General features: G+C 32.5%; 1 protein-coding gene across 1 annotated transcript; it reads left to right on the top strand.

The window, feature by feature from the left end:
* The first annotated feature begins 17,546 nt into the window (after positions 1-17,546).
* Positions 17,547-23,183, top strand: LOC111882155 (protein NRT1/ PTR FAMILY 2.11). Its single transcript, XM_023878515.3, has 4 exons — positions 17,547-17,734; positions 17,835-18,052; positions 18,145-18,704; positions 22,000-23,183. The coding sequence occupies exons 1-4, from the start codon at positions 17,641-17,643 to the stop codon at positions 22,904-22,906; spliced, it is 1,779 nt and encodes a 592-aa protein (XP_023734283.1). The 5' UTR covers positions 17,547-17,640; the 3' UTR covers positions 22,907-23,183.
* Positions 23,184-23,780: the final 597 nt, after the last annotated feature.

Below are 23,780 nucleotides of genomic sequence, written 5' to 3'. Positions count from 1 at the left end.
AGACAGTTAAGCTAGGAGCTTTGAGTGGGGATTTGATTTTACCGGTTCAACATTTCTTGAAAGGTGAGTCTTCTCACCATACCAATGGGTCGAAGGCACCAAGGTTGGCCCATTATGTGATATGTGTATTGTTAGTTGGTAATATGTTATATTGGTATGACATTTTCATGGAAGACCCCGAGGGTTCCCATGGAAGTAGATTAAGACCATGTGGGGGTCCCCGTGGCATTTGGTGTAAGACCTTAGAGGATTTCCATGGCATCCTAGTATGTTTGTATGTTTAGCTTGCATGATATTTATTTGGTTACCTAAGACCATGCGGGGGTTCCCATGGCAGTCAGTACAAGCATATGCGTCGAAGTTTATCCATTCCTTTTACCCTCAAAGGGATAAAAGCAATATCTATGGGCCCCTTGATGATTTAGTGATGACAAAACGTAAGTGCTCAGCCGGGCCTGGACTGATTTGATTTGTTTAATTAGTCAGTCGTCATAAATCAGAAGTCGGGAAACAACAAATGGACAGAGAGAAAGATTATAATCCATGTCTCAGTCCATATGATATCTAGAATGGAGGAATATACAATCACTTATCTAATGGACGCGTCATTGATTTGTTCAGATTTCGATAGCAGCTTTTGAGAGCTACGATTGGTAGTCTGGTTAGGAAGTCGTACTTGCAATAATAGTTTTAGACTTATCCAAGTGGGAGACTATTGGATTAATGTCTAAGTCCATAACTATAATTGGTAAGACTTGACCCGACTCGGCATGGTCCATTTGGGTTGCATAGCATCATGCATTTGCATAGAATAAAATGAGAGAAATAACACTTAAGGTTTATTAATATATTACAAGTTATAATATATTAATAAGATTATTTAATTAGTATTGATCAAGAATTAATCTAGAATTAATTAAGTGATCAAAAGAAGACTAGTTAAATATATGGGTTGATTGTGTAAATAATCCATACTTATATAGTAGGCTAATGCTCCATGGATTATAAGGTTGGGTTAAAACCCATATGATGCTCCATGGATGCTCCATGGTGTATGTGAGCCCATGGATCCAAGGAAATGGAAAGCCATGACAATTAGGGTTTACCCTAATTGTGACTAACTGTATAAAGATCTTATGATTGAAGAAATCGACCACTAATGAAACAAGGGAGGGCAAATCGATTCATGAAGTGTTCTAATTCCTCTCTAAGTTATTCCAAATGCATTTGATGTTGTGTGAACCATTTGAGGTGTCACACTTGGGGCACTAGGCTCTCAAGCTACATGGAATCAAGCACCAACAAAGAGGTATGTCATTCTACTAGATTTTATATTATTTGTACTTCATAATATGCTAGTTAGGATAAATACCTTGGAAATTGATATTTGCATGTATAATAGAGAAAACATAGATCCAAGCTATTTAGGATTGCATGTACAATTAGGAGTGTTAGAATGCTCAAAACCCAACAATGGTATCAGAGCCTAGGCTTGTTTTCACTTATACTTGATGTATATTGGCTGAAAATCGAAGTTTTGTGCTGTCTAGACAGGGGACTCGATGATTCCATAAAGGGACTCGACGAGTCCAAGGCAAAACTCATCCAACTCGCCGAGTTTGTTCATGCACTCGACAAGTTGGACCCTCAAACAGCATATCTTCGAGTTTTGGTGCTGGAATTGGTCTAGAATCATTACCTTTAACTGTTTTGGACTTATAAAACTTGTTTTTATTGTGGTAATGATTATGTTAAACCAATTTCAATGATATAATCAATGTTTCAAGTTTTATGTGTGTTTATGTAATTCTTGAAAAATGTTGATTATGAATGTTCATGCGTATGAGTTTTGGTAGATCATAAGAATTATGTACAAATTGTTTGTTAGTATAATTCTTGATATCAATGAAATTGTATGGAGTCCATAACTTGTCCTAAAATTATGGATTACCAAGATTTTTATGTTTCCTTGATTTATGAGTTAGTTTAGATTAATGAAAAAAAAATTGTGTTTTAGTTGTTTTCAATCCAAATTAATCTAGAGTTAGTTCATAAAATATGTTTTTGTAACTTGTCTTCAATTTATATGAAAAGTCATATTTATGAATCTTAAAACTCATAAAAATGTCATAGGTTACAAAAAAAATGAAGAGTCTTTTCATTAAATTGTTTTGATGACTCCATAACTTGTCCTCAAGTTATAGATGTTGAAAAGTCACTTCCTTCAAATTGTTATTAAAAGATAAGGAGTTACATAAAAATGAAGATTCTTCATTTTAATGAACCATTAAACTCATAAGTTATGAAATGAAAGGTTTTGAATAGTTTCAAAAGTTGCCCTCAAGTTTTGGAATTTGTAAAGTCTCACACACATTAATGCTTTAATTCCAAACTCTACAATTTTAAAAGTCAAAATTCAAAAGTTTATCGACTTCATTAAATTAATTAAAATGTTTAATTAAAAGAGTTAATAATTCCATAAAGACATGGTTTACGTTTAATTAAATTAAGAGTATAGTTTAATTAATAGATTAAACCACCAAGTATTTTAAATGTTTAAAATACAACCTTATACTATTATTATAATTTTTAATTATATAGATATGTATAAGAAAAGTCAATCTTACCGTTAGTAGGCCTCATTCACGAAGCCGGTCTATAAGGGGTTATAAGGTCACTGCCTATAAAATGGCAGTTTAATGGGTGTCCACTCTCACCCACCGCTTCCTTAACTGGTAGAGGGTCGTTAGCCGAACGGGTAGAAAATGACTATAATTCACCTTTCATTAAAAGTATAATGATAAATACTAAGTAACTAAACACTTATTAATTCCCAATCTTAGTTACTTAGGAAAATGTGAAATAGGTGCTAACCCATGAAATTACACTTTGTACCTTACCAAGTCGTTACTAGAGTGTGTGTGGTTAACCGACACACTAATAAGGACTAGTAAGAGTGGCAAAGGGTAACTTGACTTTATTATAGATCGGTGGAGCGTGTGTTGTTAACCGGAACATCGATTAGGTGATAAAGTTAAGGGTACCAAGTCAATTTGCATGGTTATTCACACCTTGTTTGTGATCCTCGGTATCCGAATCACAAACTTGAGAGGGCACAATTGAGATTCAAACATGCCATTGAAAGTTCAATGTATCTCAAAAGATCTAGGAGTTTCAAATCCAATTAAAACTTAATTATATTTCATTTTTCATGGTGGAAATTGGTAAATCGTCATTTACCTACCTTTAACTATTTTATAATTTGGATTACGGCATCCCTTGTCCAGTTATAAACAGGTTATTGGGTCCTAGCCTTAATATTTCATATTGTGTGTTATATTATGGACTTTAAATCAACTAACTTGAATTTCTCCCTTATAGATGTCTCCTTCAGAGAAATATGGTATTCCCAAATCTTTAGGAACAAGCTTCGTAATGAAGATGATATCCCAAATGGCAACCAAGGTGAAAGATCAATCCCTTTGTTGCGCATTAGTGGGACTGAAAATCATACTTCACTTCCTCCACCTCCTCCAATAATTCTCCCTATCGCACAAGTTTTAAGACTTCATAAGTTCTAAGTCACTCAATCCCTATTAGCAAGCAACTCTATATGTGCTTAGGTCTTGGAGATTAAGTCGCATATTGACAAGCCGGCAGAGTCGGGTGTCGAAGTCTCGAGGTAGCTGGCTGTTGACTTGGTTCTTCAGTCACTTCCTGATAACAGACTATGACATGACCCTTAATGATCTTACGTGTTTGCTTGATGATGCTGAATCATCAATGATTTGGAGCATTGGTAAAGCAAAATTTGATTGGAAGATCAACTTCCCAAACTTCCATGGACATTGACAATGGTAACATTAGAAGTTCAGAAAAGCTTTCTCTTCCCAATGGAAAGGGATCGGCCATGGTCAATTCATTTGACCTAATGGTAAAAAGAAAGGATAAGCCTGAGATAGTCTCATGTACCATTTCCAAAGAGTCCTTATGTTTCTTTTGCCAAAAGAAAGGGAATTGGTTGCGAAGCTGCCAGATTTGCCTGAAAGATCTGGTAAAGTCAAAAGCTTGACTCTACATTAGGTAAAGCCATTATCTAACTCAATTAAAATCATGTTTGGAGATTCTTAATACATAATGTAATCTAATTACATGTTAATGTTTTAGAAAATCAAAGGAAGCTTAAAGAAAGAGTATGCCGATTCTGATCGCAAAAATGGTTCGGTGATCAGAATGTTGAGCAACTGCTTAAGAGTTATGAGATTTTGCTTAGGAATAGACAACAACAAGTTTTCATATGTATTTGCATTGTAAGGATAAGTTTTTTCCGCAAGTTTTAAAATAAAAGAAAATTTTTGTTTTATTTATTTATTTTTAACTATCCTTACAATGGCATTTGTGAAAAAAATTGTTGTTTATATGTTTTCATTGATAAGCAATATTGGTAAATGGATTTGATTCTTTCATTTGTGGTAATGTCATAATTTACCAAATAAGGAAAGATTCTTATCACCCAAATTTCAGTTGGATAGAAACTTGGAATTATGCAAGTTGTATTGTGTGATGAATGAGAACTTTTCATCTTTAGGAAATTAAGACTAAGTCCTTGTTCACATGTATATGTGACTCAAGTGAAGGACTAAGGGATCAACTACACATTCTTGTGCACTAGTCAAAGTCCACCACACAGGATCAATAAGACTATTCGTCATGATTTACTAAAGTTTAGTAAATATGGTTATGCTTACAAGTTTAAGTGTAATTCTGAAACATTGGAAAAGTTTCAATGTATGGCAGAATGAATAAGAAGAATCAAATAAGGCAGAAAGATAAAAGTTTCTCGAATCTGAAGAGATGGGAGAGTACTTGTGTATCTTGTTTGATGATTATCTTAGTGATTATGGAACCATATCATAATTGATCCTCTAAGGACACCTTAGTGAATTTGTTTGGCTAAGGAGATGAATCGTGAATTTTTGAAATGGTTAAATCAAAAGATAAATCATACTTCGTTCCAAAAACAAATCCTGGAGTTATACTCCAAGATTTTAACTTGAATGACATGGTCTTTAGAAAGTTTTTAACACTTGTCAAATGTAGAGTAAGATGTTTCCTATTCTTATACATTTGAGATTGGTAAGTTGTGATGTTTTGGATAAGATAAAGACCAACTAAGACCAATTATGAGAAGTGTTTAGCTTGATAAGAATCCGCACTAACTCTTGATTATTTGTTTTGTCAAGGAATGGTTCTTGACAAAGAGAATCTTATATGTCAAGAGGACAGTGGGAGTATTGAGATAGTTTCAAGAACTAATCAAGAGTTTTGTTAATCACTAGCCTACGGCTTGAGGTCTGTAACCTATCGTGTTGACATATTCTTATTTCTGTGTCTATTTCAGTTAAAAGTTGACTATGCTTATGAGTTCTATGAGTTCTTAATTGTTTGCATAACAACCTGGAAGCAATGGTAGGCCCTTGTGCTGCCGAGTGGCAAGAAATTAAGATTGAACAAGTCCAGTCCATATGTGTTTGGATTTGCCACTAACCTTGTCTTGTGATTATGGTTATGACAAATTCACATGGATAGGAACACTTACACCATAAAATCTAAGTGTCATAAGGTTTCTCTTCGATTCATGAAAATGATGGTGAGGAAACTCTTTCACTAAGTAGATTTTAAGTAGATAGCAATTGTGAGAATGACAAAAGGTCTAAACATTATGATTACGGCATCCCTCTTCATAATTGTTTAGACACACAAGTGAGCTATCTAAGGAAAAGTCTATGATTTTGATAAAGTCTTATCAAAGCAATTGCATATCAGAAATCTGAACTTTGGTAAGAAAGTCAATAAAGTATTGATTTCTAAAAGTCTAGTTGATCTCTGGATACATGTCAAAGCTAGTGGGAGCATAAGTGTTATGCTAGTAAGATAATAATCATTATGCTAGTGGGAGCATGATTATTATGTTAAATGTTGCAAGTTAGCAATATTTATTATAGAAAACAAAAGTTTCAATTCGCCTTGAAAAAGTTGTTTTGCTATAATTAAGGGAGAGGATTTTATACTTCATTCCAATTCTACAAGCTTAGATTGAGATTTTAATCTACTTCAGTCAAGGATATATAAAGAATGTTATGTTGGAATGGTTGAACATAAGGAAATTCTATATATGTTGCATTCTCAAAATTCGATTATGATTACGTCATACCTCTTCATAGTTCGAATTGTAAGAATATGGAAAATAAAATTTTTATAGCATGAATCGTGTCCCATATGCTTTGGGTATAGGTTGTCGAGGACAATCTGAGGTTTACCAAAGATTGGTTGCATGTGGACAATTGGAAGTATAGTGTTAAACTTTGTAAAGGACCGTATTGACATATTTTGAAAAGAGGCAACTCTTGTTCAAAAGGTGATGGTCAAAATGGGTATATGGAATTGTTTCCATAGGTGGAAGATTAAAAGAACTTAATGCAAAGGAGGATGTTCAAAGGAATGTACTTTGAATTTGAGACTTCATTTCCATGAAATTGATTTCCATTGGAATACTTTGTAATGTTTGTTGCCAAGTCTTTGTGACTTGTGTGCATATTCATTACAAGAGGATCATTGCATATAAGTTTAAAATCTAACAAGATTGCGGTAAATGACAAGAATTTGGTGTTCTTACATTTATTGTAAAGGATTTGGGATTGTGAAATGAGCATCATTGAAATCGATCGGTTTCACAAAGAGAGGACCACATGTAAACATAGTGTGCATACTTGGAGTATGGCATAGCTATATTTTTGGACGAACATAGTGTGCATGCTTGGAGCATGGCATGACTATTGTTTCAATTCAAGTATTAAGTTGATTAATCAAAACATGAATAATGAGTAATCAATATGGTGCTTAGATAAAAGGGTTTTTATTTACACTCAAAGTGTTGAGGCCATACTAGATTAGTATTATTTTTGTGTTTCACTTTGCATGTTTTGACTTCCAGAATAATTAGATCATTCTTCCCGAATGATTGAGTTATTCAAACCATCCACTGTCGGTCATATGTTAGAAGTAGATATGACTCAAGACTGTCATGAATTTGGTTTGTATGATTTATCTAATGTGCATTAGACATAGCAATGGTTGCTACAACATTCATGAGTGCTTATAAGTTCTGAGTATTGGATTCAACCCACGCTCATTTGGATTCACTTCATGGATTTTATCACGAGTGAATCATGAGACGATAATATCTTATATTCTTCAAACCTAGAGATATGAGTTGTTAACTATGATTTGGTTATACATTGATTGCATGAAAACGTAGCGGTAACTCGATGTTATAAAACGTGCCTTTGTGTATGTTTCAACAAGTAGTCAGTACAAGCATATGAGTCAAAGTTTATCCATTCCTTTTACCCTCAAAGGGATAAAAGCAATATTTGTGGGCCCCTCGATGATTTAGAGATAACAAAACGTAAGTGCTCGGCCGGGCCTGGACTGATTTGATTTGTTCAATTAGTCAGTCGTCATAAATCGGAAGTCGGGAAACAACAAATGGACAGAGAGAATGATTATAATCCATTTCTCAGTCCATATGATATCTATAATGGAGGAATATATGATCACTTATCTAATGGACGCATCATTGGTTTGTTCAGAGTTCGACAGCGACTTTTGAGAGCTACGATTGCTTGTCAGGTTTTGAAGTCGTACTTGCAATAATAATTTTAGAATTATCCAAGTGGGAGACTATTGGATTAATGTCTAAGTCCATAACTATAATTGGTAAGACTTGACTCGACCCGACATGGTCCATTTAGGTTGCATGGCATCATGCATTTGGATAGACTAAAATGAGAGAAATAACACTTATGGTTTATTAATATATTACAAGTTATAATATATTAATAAGATTATTTAATTAGTATTGATCAAGAATTAATCTAGAATTAATTAAGTGATCAAAAGAAGACTAGTTAAATATATGGGTTGATTGTGTAAATAATCCATACTTATATAGTAGGCTAATGCTCCATGGATTATAAGGTTGGGCTAAAACCCATATGATGCTCCATGGATGCTCCATGGTGTATGTGAGCCCATGGATCCAAGGAAATGGAAAGCCATGACAATTAGGGTTTACCCTAATTGTGACTAACTGTATAAAGATCTTATGATTGAAGAAATCGACCACTAATGAAACAAGGGAGGGCAAACCGATTCATGAAGTGTTCTAATTCCTCTCTAAGTTATTCCAAATGCATTTGATGTTGTGTGAACCATTTGAGGTGTCACACCTGAGGCACTAGGCTCTCAAGCTACATGGAATCAAGCACTAATAAAGAGGTATGTCATTCTACTAGATTCTATATTATTTATACATCATAATATGCTAGTTAGGATAAATACCTTGGAAATTGATATTTGCATGTATAATAGAGAAACATAGATCTAAGGTATTTAGGGTTGCATGTACACTTAGGAGTGTTAGAATGCTCAAAACCCAACAATTCCTTTTAACATCCTTCTTGCATTAAGTTTTTCTAATCTTACAAAAATTTAATAACTTCCACCTATGGAGACATTTCCATATTCCCATTTTGAATATCACTTCTGAACAAGAGTTGCCTCTTTTTCAAAATGTTTCAATTATGGTCCTTTCCAAAATTTTACACCATACTTCCAACTGTCTCTGAGCAACCAATCTTTGGTAAACCTTAGATTGTCCTCGACAATTTCTTAATCAATTTTAGTCATTTCCAATTGCAGACCTTTTCCCCTCTTAATGACCTAGGCATTTGGAAAATTTATAAAGGATAAATATTATAGCACATGTAATCGATCATATATCCGAAGCATATGGGACACAATTCATCATGTCTCACATAAAGACATGATCCTAGATCAGTCTTATGCTACAATATTTTTTATTTTCCATGTTTTCATAATTCGACTATGAAGAAGGATGTCGTAATCATAATCAAATTTGAGAACACAATATATATATATATATATATATATATATATATATATATATATATATATATATATATATATATATATATATATATATATATATATATATAATTTCCTTATGTTGAACCATTCCAACATAAAATTCACATATATATCCTTGACTAAAGATGATTAAAATCTCAATCTAAGCTTTTAGAATTTAAATGATATATAATTTCCTCTCCCTTAATTATAGCAAAACAACTTTTTCCTAATTGAATGTTTTTTTTCTATAATTAACATTGCCAACTTGCAACACTCATCATAATTAATTATGCTCCCACTAGCATAATAATTACTAGCATAACAATTATGCTTCCACTAGCTTTGACATGTACTCAGAAATCAGTTGGACTTCAATAAATCGATACTTTATTGACTTTCTTACCAAAGTTTAGATTTTTGATACGAGATACTTTGATAAAACTTTATCAAAATCATACACCTTTCTTTAGATAACTTACATGTGTGTCTAAACAATTTTTAGAACTATGAAAAGGGATGCCGTAATCATAGTCTCAATTGTTTAGACCTTTTTCCATTTCTTACAGGTCCATGTTAGTGTGTCGGTTAACCACACACGCTCCACTAACGACTTTGAGAATGCAAATATCATAATTGCTATCTACTTAAAATCTGCTCAGTGAAAGCGTTTCCTCACCATCATCTTCATGAATCGAAGAGAAACCTTATGGCACTTTGATTTCTATGGTGTACGTGTTACTATCCATGTGAATTTGTCAAAACCATAATCACAAGATAAGGTTAGTGACAAACCCAAACTCATATGGACTGAACTTGTGCAATCTTAACTTATTGCCACTTGGTAGCACAAGACCTACCATTGCTTCCAGGTTGTAATGCAAACAATTGAGAACTTGTAGAACTCAGATGTATAGTCAACTTTAACTGGAATAGGCACAGAAATAAGAATATGTCAACACGATAGGTTACAAACCTCAAGTCGTGTGCTAGTGATAAACTACAGGTTTTATTCTTGGTTAGTTCTTGAAACTCTTTCAGGATCTTTTAGACTCCCACTGTCCTCTTGACATATAAGACTCTTTTGTCAAGAACCATTCCTTGACAAACAAATATTCAAGAAATAGTGTGGATTCTTATCAACACAAACACTTCACACAATTAGTCTTAGTTGGTCTTTGTTTTATCCAAAACATCACAGCTTACCAATTTCAAATGTACAAGAGTAGAAAACATTTTACTCTTACATTTGACAAGTGTTATAAACCTTCTTTAAGATGTGTCATTATACTTTCAATCTTGGAGTATGACTCTAAGAATTGTTTTGGAACGAACTATGGCTCATCTTCTTGATTTAACCACTTCAACAATTCATGACTCCTCTTCTTAGCCATAAGAATGCACTAAGATGTCCTTAGAGGATGAATTGTGATATGGTTTGATAATCATTAAGATGATCATAAAACATGATACTAAAATACTCTCTCATCTTTTCAGATTCGAGTAACTTTTATCTTTCTGCCTAATTTGATTATTCTCATTCGTTCTGCCATACATTGAAACTTTTCCAATGTTTTAGAATTATACTTAAACTTGTAAGTGTAACTATTTTAGAATCATGACGAATAGTATTATTGATCTTTATGGTGGACTTGACCAGTGCACAAGAATGTGTATTCGATCCCTTAGTCCTTCACTTGACTCATATATACATGTGAACAAGGAATTAGCCTTAATTTTTCAAATATGAAAATTCTCATTCATCATACAATAAAACTTGCATGATTCCAAGTTTCGGTCCAATTGAAACTTGGGTGATGAGAATCTTTCCTTATTTGGTAAATTTAGACACTACCACAAATGAAAGAATCAAATTCATATTTCCATCATTGCTAGAAACATAAAAACATCAATTTTCCATAAATGCCATTGCAAGGAGAAATAAAATAAAACAAAACAAAATTTTATTTATTTATTAAAATGCGGAAAAAACTTTTTCCTTACAAAGCAATTGTAAATGAAAACTATGCTATTACATATTTCCTAGCAATCTATCATAACTCCTAAGTAGTAGCTCAGGAATCTGATCTTCGAACCATGCGATTGAAATCTATCTTCGCGATCAGATTCAACATACTCTTCTTTTAAGCTTCCTTCCCTTTGCTTGATCCTGCAAAACATCAAAATGCAACCTAGTCACATCATGTATGAAGAATCAACAATTAGGAACTTAACAGAGTTGAATAGTGGACTTACCTGAAGTAGAGTCAAACTTTTTGATTCTTCCTTCTCTCAGATCTTTCAGGTAGTTAGGACAGCTTCGCAACCAATGTCCCTTCTCTTGACAATAAAAACATATAGACTCTTTGGGAATGATACACAGGACTATCATAGACTTAGCCTTTCCCTATACCTTTTGGTCAACCGGGTGGATCAAGGTCGATCCCTTTCCATTGGGAAGAGAAAGCTTTTCTAGATTTACAATGTTACTATTGTCAATGTCCATGGAAGTTTGACAAATATACCTTCCACCCAAATTTACTTTTCCAGTGCGCCAAAGCATTTCTTATTCAACAGTAACAAGCCAATAAGAAAGATCAATGAGGGGCATGTCGTGATCTGTCACATAGTAGTCCTTAATAAACTCACTAAACGACTCAAGAAGTGACTGAAGAACCCAGTCAATAGCCAACTTCCTTGGGACAACAACACCCAACATTCTCAACCTGTCAATGTGTGACTTCATCTCTAAGACATGAGTGTGCACAGGTCTTCCATCTTTATGTTTCATTGCAAGTAGGGTTTGAGTGATCTTGAACTTTTCAAGTCTTTGAGCTTGTGGGTTAGGGAGAATAATTGGAAGAGGTGGGGGAAGAGAAGTATGATTTCCATGATCTAATCACGGGACATCATCTTCATTAGGAAAGCTTATTCCAAGAGAATTGGGAAGATCATAATTGGCTGAACTAGACATCTACAATGGGAGAAATTAAAGTTAGTTGATTTAAGTCCTTAATAGAACACCCAATATGAAATATTAAGGCTAGGACCCAACACAATATTCTATAACTTGGAAGAGGGATGCCGTAATCCAAGCTACAAAATATTTGAAGGTAGGCGAATGACGATTCACCAATTTCCACCATGAAAAACGAAATAAATTATTAGGTTTTAATTGGATTTGAAACTCATAGATCTTTTGAGATTCATTGAAATTTTCAATCGCATGTTTCAATCTTGATTGTTCCCTTCAAGTTTTGTGACTGCGATGCCGAGGATCACAAAACAAGGTGTGAATAACCATGCAAATATACTTGGTACTCTTAATTTTTATCACCTAATCAATGTGCCGGTTCACCACATGCGCTCCACCGATCTATGATAAACCTTAAGCCACCCTTTTCTAACCTTGCTAGTCCATGTTAGTGTGCCGGTTACCAACACACACTCCACCAACGACTTGGTAAGGTACAAAGTGTAATTTCATGGGTTAGTACCAAATTCACATTTTCCTAAAGTAACTAAGATTAAGAATTTATAAAAGGTTTTGTTACGTTATATTTATCATTATACTTATAATGAGAACTATAGTCCTTGTCCTACCCGTTCGGCTAACGACCCTCCACCAGTCAAGGAAGTGGTGGGTGAGAGTGGACACCCATTAAACTGCCATTTTATAGGCAACAACCTTATACCCCCTTATAGACCGGCTTCGTGAATGAGACCTACTAACGGTAAGACTGACTTGCTCTTATACATATATATTATTAACTTATAATACTATAAAGTATAAGGGTTGAATTTTAACTTTTAAAACTCTAGGGTTTGGAATTAAAGTGTGTATGAGACTTTACAAATTCCAAAACTTGAGGTCAACTTTTGAACAATTCAAAAAACTTTTGGATTTTCATAACTTATGAGTTTAATAAATGTTTTAAAAACTTTAATGAAGAGACTCTTGAACATCCAATAACTTGAGGACAAGTTATGGAGTCCATAAAACTATTTATTAGAAAGACTCTTCAATTATGTAATCTATGACTCTTTAATGGATTTTTAAAAGAAATGACTTTTGGTAATCCATAATTTGAGGACAAATTATGGACTCCATTAAAAACATTTAGATCAAGAATTAACTAACAAACAATTTGCAAATAATTCCTATGATCTACAAAAACTCATAAGAGTATGAACAAACATATCAACAATTTCAAGAATCACATAAACACATATAAAACTTGAAATTTTGATAATAACCTTGAAATTGGTTTACTATAATCATTACCACATCAAAAACAGGTTTTATAACTCCAAAACAATTTAAGGTAATGATTCTAGACCAATTCCAACACCAAAACTCGAAAATCTGCACTCAGGCCTGCCAACTTGTCGAGTGCATGAACTGACTTGGCGAATTGGTTGAATATATGCATGGATTTGTCGAGTTCCACGAGGGACTTGGCAAGTCAACTGGGCAGACTATAGAAATTCAACATTTTTCAGCAATTTGCATCATGTATAAAGAAAAAAAGCCTAGGCTCTGATACCACTAATGGGATTTTAGCATTCTAACACTCTTATGGTGTACATTTAACCCTATAAACCTTGGATCTATGTTTTCTCTATTATACATGCAAATATTCAATATTCCAAGGTTTCATCCTAACTAGCATAATATGAAGTATATACAATACAAGAATCTAGTAGAATGACATAACTTTTGATGGAGCTTGAAGTCTTGAATCTTTAAGAGCTTAGTGCCCCAAGTGTTGCACCTCAAATGGTTCACACAACACCAAAAACCGTTGGAATAACTTGAGAAGAAGAATACTTAGGTGCACTCTTATGAAATCGGCTTTGCCCTCTTTTTGTGTATGCACTAGTGCCAATTTCATGAACTAGAGACCTCTTTATATAGTGTGGAGGATTAGGCTTACATTCATGTAAACCCTAATACCCATGACCTTTCATTTCCATGGGATCCATGGGTTAAAAACTCCATGGACTATCCATGAAAGCTTAGCCCAACCGAAATGAGCTTGGCCCATCCTATATATATAAGAGTTCATATTTAATTAGTTCCTTTTGATCATTAAATTAATTCTAAATTAACTATTGATCAATACTATTTAAATAATATGATTTCATATTTATATATTAGAACTTATAATATATTAATATAAATCGTAAGTATCCTTTTTCTCATTTTGTCTATCCAATTGTTCTGATGTCATGCAACCCAAATGGGCCATGCTACTCTCGAGTCGAATACATACCAATAATAGTTATCGGCTTAGACATCTAATCCAACATGAAGCATGTTACTACTATCGACAAAGATTGTCGTATCCAAAGTACATTCCCTTGATACAATTGCACATCCTTCTACAATCCTAGCTGACGACAAGGAACCCAAAGGACCCACAATTGGAATAGACAGATAACCACTTCAATGTTCTACCTACTACCGAAATAAACCTGATTCTGCTATAGATCATAATTTCAGAATCCAACAATTCAAGGAAACGTACCCAGAAGCAATGATATACCATAAACAAAACATGACGATAGGTTGTCACGATCATTGAACTCCAATTATACAACTCAAAACCTTTGAAGCATCCACACCCATTGATGATAAACGGGAACATTCAATGATCGAGGATGCACTTTTAATTACCCAACAATCCAGTATTCTACTAAACTAACCCATGCGAAACTACACAACCAAATTCTAAAGTTGATTGACAAACCAACGATAGCAACAATCTATACCCTGAACTGACGAATTCTTTAACAACTGACACTCGACCCGAGCAACTTAACCACCTCTAGACCAGTTCACCGGCATCGCCAAAAGGGACCACTAGCTACAACAAGCTCCCTGACCAATAGCTTCCTGCCACAATGACAACGCATGAAAACCTGAGCACATACAACAAATGTTAGCTTTCTTTGCACCTCGTCTTGACCACATCTTAAACCAAAGCCTCGCATATCTGAACCACAAATCCCTATAACCCATACTTATGAAACGTGAACTCAATAGATCAATGATCTTTCAAGTATCATGCCTATTTCTCCCCCACTTAGGTTCCAACTATCACCAACTGACGTTGCAGACAAACCACACTTCAAACCAACTCAGCCAGCTACATACCGTCTCTGACTCTAGGAATGCATAACACAACGCAAGATAATCTCCCAGATGAAGACCCAACAACTCAAAGACATTTTGAATCTTAGATAGAGACCTCGAAAACTTCCCAGACATAATCACCTCTATCATCAAGAATCCCATGCAAATGCACAAGCAATAACTTTGATAGCCCATTCATAGCACCGATTCTCCATCTAAGAACAATTGGACTACAACACACTTCGCCTATGAATCTCTAACCTTCAGTCCATCGCGAGACACAATTATAAAAACGTGAGGCATCATCCTCATAGTCGAGATATAACATAGACAATGAAATTTTTCGTTCCCGATTTACTTCTCTCGATCACTTGGAACAACTTGCCAGGACACGCTCTAATGGAACTCAAGGAAAGCATACCCTTGGTCCTCATCTTTTAAAGTCTCCACGAAAATGATTCTCTTTCCACACATGCAATTTTCTCAAGGTGATCAAACCACACTAATCCTTTCTTGCATTTCCACCTTTGTCACGGATACCACAACCATCCGGTTTCCCCGACTGGGTCATTCTCTAGTCTTTGAAATCATATGCTCGCTCTCTCTTTTCCATAATAGAAAACTGGAAGAAAATAATCGTCTTCATAGAAAATAACATCATAAGCCATCGTCAGATCACTCAACCTCAAGGCTACAATCCTCAAGGCGCTCATCCCAATCATTCCTTTCTTGAGTCCCACGACTTCGATTGTCACTTCCTCATGTAAGGCCCCCAAGACCTTGAAATTAACTACACATCCAGTTCTACACCATTCAACCCCAACTGACATGGCCACTAAGGCCCAAACAATCACCCGACATGTCTTCTTCCCAAACAGCCATAACCGAAAAGCTGATAATACCTAAAATGTTGCAATGGATTCATGGTGCAACCATGTTCCTACGCTCAACCAGCTCCTTAGAATTTCTGGGACTTTCCTTTTGAATATGAATCATGTGATTCTAGTAATACGGGCCCAATACCATCTTCCATACATTCCTCAGAATCATCTTGAATCTTGTAAGTCACTTCCCCATAATGATACTTCCAAAATCTGCTAAACAGCACACCACTCGCACTAAAGCGCTTCCCAGACTCTCTTATGATTACCACCTCACCTTGCCATCAGTTGTTGAAGGACCTCTAGTAATGTCAGTTAACAACTTAACGAATACAATTACATGCAAGAAAGATTAGAAAATCTTAATTTCAACTAAAAGACCCAACCCTACAACACCTAGACTCAAATGAGAGCTACATAATAAGGCCCAGTCAACCACTCTAAGATTATTTAACCTTCAATGCATGTAACTTAACATATTCATGTGATATTTTTTATATAAATATCAATATTAACCTCAAAACTAAATTCGAAAGTAAATATCACAAAACATTTATTATGCATTCTGTTATAAAATATCAACAATAATTTTTCATAATAAATTCCATTCCTACATCACCATTTTCATTAACAATTCTAATATAATATTTACGACATCAATTTTTCTGATAGTTGCTTTTGGCATCAATGATGAGCATCCAAAATATCTGAGTATGGATTTTTGAATTTTATTAGATAAATTTAAGAAATAATTTACTTCAAAGAATTTAGTTAAAGATCTGTAACATATGGTAAGTTATATATGAATTTATACCCAACTAAAGACATCCAAAATATATTGAACTCTATTCAATGAATTGTTACATTATTTTTTTACATTTCATAAAACTCTATAATTTCTTTTATAATGCATTCAACTCTATAACGTTTATTAAATATTATAGAAACTAATTTATGGTATATATTTAAGAATTATAAAACTATCTTTTTTTTTTTTTATGGGAAAGTTCAATGGTCCTTGAATTTCAATTTCATTGAAAACCAATATAACATCTCATAATAATAGAGTTTTATATATTTAATGAATGCTAGACTTGTCGTCTTATTTAATTTTCTATTGAGTTCATTATTGTGGAAGCTCATGTCAAAAGGGAATAAGATGAAACTTTATAATTTTGCTTTTGTTTATAGAGTTTAATGTTATGACCTCAAGATTTATGAATATTGTTATTAAAATAATTATTTTTTTTATTCAAAAAGGATGTTCCGGTATAACATGATGTTCATTTATCCGTTACGTCTATTTAAAACTTTTTTAATCTAATGTTAATATTATCGTGTTTAATAAAAAAAATCAAGATTCTTATTGTGCAAATACGATGTAAGATTTATAAAAACCAATTTTAGTTATATTTGTTTATAAATATAATCTCAATCTTCAAATTTATAATCAAAATAATAAAAATAGAAAAACCAATATATATAAATGATATGTGTACTTTTTTAAATCTATATCTATATATAAGCTAGTTACACAAGCAACCAATCAACCATCATTAAACCTCAAACTTCCCTTAGTGGTTCACAGGATATATAGCTTTATCTTCACCTTCATCTTCCATACCAACAATGGCGGCGAAGGAGGAAGATGAGCAAAGAGTACGCGAAGACGATGAGCCTCAAATCAGTTACAAGGGAATCAAAGTTATGCCTTTCATCATTGGTATGTGTAATTAACTGATTTTCTTTACTATTTTCGTATAAATGAATATCAAAACATGTTTGTAGTTCATTCCAGTAAAGTTCAATTGATCATTTTGTAGGAAATGAGGCATTTGAGAAGCTTGGAACATTTGGGATGATGTCAAATTTATTGGTATACCTGACAACTGTGTTTAATATGCCTAGTATCACCGCCACCACTCTCCTCAACGTATTCGATGGCAGCATCAATTTCGCCACCTTGTTGGGCGCTTTCCTTTGTGATTCCTACTTCGGTCGCCACCTTACGTTGGGTTTTGCTTGCATTGCATCCTTCGCTGTGTGTATTCCTTTTACTTCATTTTAATCCTCCCCACTTCTCTAAAGTTTTATTTAAACATGTTTTGATGCTCGAATTATGATTTAATTCAGGGTTTGTTTTTAGTTGATCTAACTGCGGTGTTCAAACAACTTCATCCTCCTGAATGTGGATCAAAACGGGGTAGTCACTGTGTGGGTCCCACCCCATTTCAATGGCTATTTCTACTCACTGGATTTCTATTTATGGTGATCGGATCCGGTGGGATCCGACCATGTAATCTGGCTTTTGGAGCTGATCAGTTTAATCCGAATACAGAAGCCGGAAAGAGAGGGATAACGAGCTTCTTCAATTGGTATTTATTCGCTGTGGTATTTGCACAGATGGTGTCGCTTACTGTGGTGGTTTACATTCAATCAGACCTGAGTTGGCCCATTGGTCTAGCGATTCCGGTGATCTTCATGTTCATCTCGTGTGTTTTGTTCTTCAGTGCTAATAAAATGTATGTGAAAGTAAAGCCTGATGGTAGTCCCTTCACAAGCATGGCGAGGGTTCTGGTGGTAGCCGTGAAAAAGCGACGGTTGAAACTACCGGAACAACCGCAGTTGTCTCTTTACAGTTATACACCACCGAAGTCGATTAATTTAGCTCTGCCTTATTCCAACAAATATAGGTACAACGTTATATATGATTCCACCCTTCTTTTTGCATGTTCTTCTGATAATTCTAGCCGACTAATAACGTAATCTAAATTAAGGATGAGATTAGATAGGTGTGTGTTAGATTATATTCCTATTGCCCGATAGGTAAAAATAACATAAAAAGGTACAACTTAAATTCCATGATTTGTCGTTTAGTTTATTTTGGCGATTTTCGCTTAAAAACAATTATTGAATAATATCTTTTTCGTTCTTTTACCTTTCCTGTAAATGTTATTTTCACTTTATATAAACTATTATTATTATTATTGTTATTATTATTATTATTATTATTAAATATTTCTTATATGGCTTCATCTAAAATATCACTTTAAAAAGCATCCAAATCATTGAAGGGCGCACATCAATAATCAGTAACTTACAATGATCACGAAGAGAGCATTAAATCATTAACTAGGCAAAACTTAATCCAATCCATAATTTAACCCAATAGATCAATGGGTGATATGTTTTTTTTTTTTTTTTTTTTAAACGGCAAACTATTCTAATATAATCCTAAACACCAGTATCTCTTAGAGAGAATTGAACCTATAACCTATCATTTAAGAGAGTTACTATTTCCGGCATGGTCATAAGCCATTTTAGTTTAATTAAATGAAATAAATTCATGTTTAATGAAATACTTTCAATGAATACGTAATTTAAACCAATAGATCAATGGGTGATAAGGTTTTTTTTTTTAAACGGCAAACTATTCTAATATAATCCTAAATACCAATGTCTCTTAGGAGAATTGAACCTATAACCTATCATTTGAAAGAGTTGCTATTTACCGCATGGTCATAAGCCATTTTAGTTTAATTAAATGAAATAAATTCATATATATATATATATATATATATATATATATATATATATATATATATATATATATATATATATATATATATATATATATATATATATATATATATATATATATATATCCTAATAAATATTTCTTTTGTCACATATCATATTCTTATTCATTTTACCACATATAATTTTATTTTTATTTTAAATTAATTTTTATTCCACATGTCATTTTATTGTTTTTCTATTTTATTAAATTTCACATATTATTTAAATTCTAATAATAAATGAATATCAACTTCAATAATGGATTTTCCTTCTAATTTCAGAATTATTAAATTAAAGTTTCATTAATTTTATTTATTTATTTATTTATATAAATTATTTGTTTAAATTGAAAAGAGAAAAAAACAATTTAATTTTTATAATTCAATATTTTTCTTACTTTTCTTATAAATTCAAACTTCTCAAATATTTTGAATTTTATATTTAAATTTTCTTTTAAATGAACCCATGGAATACATGGATCTCACACATGGTTTTTTTTAATATAATTCAATTAAGAAACAAATGATTTTTGTTTATAAAGATAGTTTTCATGGAACTTTTATAAAATTCAATATTATATTTCAACTGACAAATTACATGTCCTAGATGTGCATGCAATTCAAATTTTTTTTTATAATTATTCTATAAGGATATTTTTTTATACACACCAATCTATTTTTACCCACACCAGCCTAGCTAGTGTTTTTAATTTTCCATATATTTTGGCACAAAAAACACTAATCCTCAAACTCCAATAAACCATTTTATTAAAGAAAAAAGAGTCACTTACCTTTTGAGTAAATTATACAAATGGTCCTTAGGGTAATATGTACGTTTACTCTAACTTGTTTTTTTTAACTCGGAAGGTTGTTACTGTTTTTTTTTTTTTTTTTTGTTACGCATTTGGTTCATGTCTTACGTAAAAAGACAAAATTGCCGTTGATTTTTTTAATTTATTTAAATAAATAGACCCTCAAGCGCGTAACAAAAACAAACAGTACGGACCTTCCAATTTAAAAAAATAATAATTTAGAGACCAAACATACAATTTACCCCAGATCATAGGAACCGTTCGTGTAATTTACTCTTACTTTTTCGACAATGAGCCACACACCTTTTTTTTGGCTGCCAATCCACACAGGATTAAACCAAGTTCTATTATCTAGCCTTTTTTTTTTTAATTTAACGTTTCAACCTTGTATATCAACTTTTTTTTAAATATCTTTATTTAAAAAATAGTTAAACCCATATATTTAATATTGTTTCCTTCTCAAAATTATTATCCATGTTTGACTTTTAAAGTATTTCCATTTCAACTTTGACCATAAATAATGTTATTTGTGTTATATAAATTTTGATGAAACATATAACAATGAAAATATATTTTAAAAAAATCCATTCATATATCTTGCATAAAAAATTATATAACAAAAAGTAAATTATTAGATGTCAAACTTGAACAAAAGAAACTTAAAAAGTCAAATGTGGACAATAATTTTGGGACGGAGGAAATAACATTTATTAACAAACGACAAATACAATTATATTTATGATTATTAATATCTAAAATGAAATATAATATTTAGACTTATTATTTTTAACTTATTAAATCTTGGTTTGTATTGTTTTTAATGATTTGTATAGGCATATTTTTTAATAAGGATAATAGATTTATATTATATAATAAAAATATAATTATTGTTACTCTATATGTTACATAAAGAATAGGAAAAGCTTTATATATATATATATATATATATATATATATATATATATATATATATATATATTGTATTTGAATTGATATATAGTTTTAAAATATAATACGTCAATGTTATAGGCTAATATATGATTAAATGGACTTTATAAAATAGATTTTACTTTTAATTTTTGTTCTATTAGTTTTATTATATAATATTTTTTACAAAAATACAATTAGATTTTTTATTAAAAAATAATTATTTATTTCGTACATTTATTAATTAAAAGTAAGTTAATAATATATATATATATATATATATATATATATATATATATATATATATATATATATATATATATATATATAAACTCAATCTCTTGCATGTCATTTTATATATTTTAGCTATCTTATTTGCTAGTTTAAGAAACATCATTTATTAACTAGGTTCATAAATCAACTAACTTTTCAGCTAGAAATGCCAAACATAACATAAGTCAAGTTTGTGATCCAAACTCCAAAACGTTAGATTTTCCCAAAAGAGAGTATATACCAATTTGTTAAGTGAAAAAAACACAAGATTAGTTTACTGATTTGGCTGGTTAAACATAAAGCATAACTCCAATTAAATAATTAATCGATAATGTCACAAGTATTATGTACCAGAATATTAGTTATTAATCATAAAATCTTTGCTCTTTTCATACTAGATTTCTTAACAAGGCAGCAATCGTGACACCCAAAGATACATTCAACCCAGATGGGTCAACATCTGACCCATGGAACCTATGCAACATCCAACAAGTAGAAGAACTCAAATGTGTTATAAAAGCTGGACCCATATGGATTGGAGTCATAACATACTTCATGGTAATGATCCAACAAATGCAATATGTTGTCTTCCAAGCCCTTCAATCCAACAGACGTTTGTTCAACACCAACATTCAAATTCCTGCAGCTTCATATAACATCTTCACAATGCTCACAATTGTCATATTTGTACCGATATACGATCGTCTCATTGTCCCCCAATTGCGTCGTATCACAGGTAAAGAAGGCGGAATATCCCTCCTCCAAAGAACCGGATTGGGGATATCATTAACAGTCATAGTTTCTCTAGTTTCGGCTTTGGTGGAAGAGAAAAGGAGGAATCTTGCCTTTACGGAACCAACTTTAGGGTACCAACCCCATAGAGGGGAAATTTCATCGATGTCAGCATTATGGCTAATTCCACAACTCTGTTTTGCTGGGTTGGCTGAGTCCTTTACTGCAATAGGTTTACAAGAGTTTTACTATAGACAATTTCCGGAGAACATGAGAAGTGTTGCGGGTGCTTTCTTCTTTAGTGGACTTGCAGTATCGAGTTACTTAAATGGTTTGTTGGTGACAATTATTCATCGGACAACCAAAGGGGCTGCCACCGGAAATTGGTTGCCTGAAGATCTTAACAAGGGTAGACTGGACTATTTCCATTTTCTAATGACTTGTATTGGGATCATGAATCTAGGCTACTTTCTGTTGTTTTCAAGTTGGTATAGATACAAAGAAACGAATTGTTCCCGAGATGGTGGTGCCATGGTGGAGATGGAGAAAAAACTTGATAAATCTTTGGTTTGAGAAACAAGGTGAAAACTATAATATGATGAACATTGGGTAAGAATTGTAATATAAATCTTCCAATTGCATAAATGATAACAAATAAATGTAACTAGTGTATCATTAGTGTATCCTAGATCCTTTGGTATTTCATGTTTCAAGATATGTTTCTTAGGTGAGTGGATGATTTAAAGCATATTTTAATGATTCGTGCCAAACCACAATGGCAATACTAACACTTTTGTCTTCTTTTTCAAATACATTACATTGAAAAATAATATCTCCTAAGTCCTTTGTATTTCATGTTTCAAAGATATGTATTTTATGTTTTTGGTGTTTTTGTTTCTCTTTGAGATCGATGGTTCAAGTCTCGTCCGAGGTATAAGTGAAATTAAGAGTAACTTAGTAATAGATTAGATATGTTGTTTTAAAAAAACCGATGGATAATTTAAAACATATCTTAGTGATTTGCACACTCTTTTGTGTTCTTTTCCAAATACAAAGTTAAATAATACTTAGTTCACTAAAAAGCCTATTTCTAATGATAGTTTTCATGGGAAGTCCATCATTAAATAAATTTTACCAATAGAGTTTTTTGTTGTAAAAACCCTTATGGGTAACCCGATTTGAATTTCAATTGATGTGGGTTAACCTAATTTAACCATTTATGACATGCTATATATGACCTAGTTTGGCTACTTTTAACTTTTTTCCTAAGGATTTATGATGCAATCTTAGTTACAAATATGGCTATTTTCTATGGAATTCCAACGGAACATTAGTTGATCATATGTGACTTTTTTCTTACGGATTTATGAAATATTTTTTTGTTTTTAGTGAAAGATATTTTTGTCATTAAAATAACCTTTTTTAAATTTAAAATTCTAAAAAATAT

Source organism: Lactuca sativa, chromosome 4 (genome assembly GCF_002870075.4).
Source record: "Lactuca sativa cultivar Salinas chromosome 4, Lsat_Salinas_v11, whole genome shotgun sequence".
Classification (NCBI taxonomy): domain Eukaryota; kingdom Viridiplantae; phylum Streptophyta; class Magnoliopsida; order Asterales; family Asteraceae; genus Lactuca; species Lactuca sativa.
This window is presented reverse-complemented; position numbering and strand designations above follow the sequence as displayed.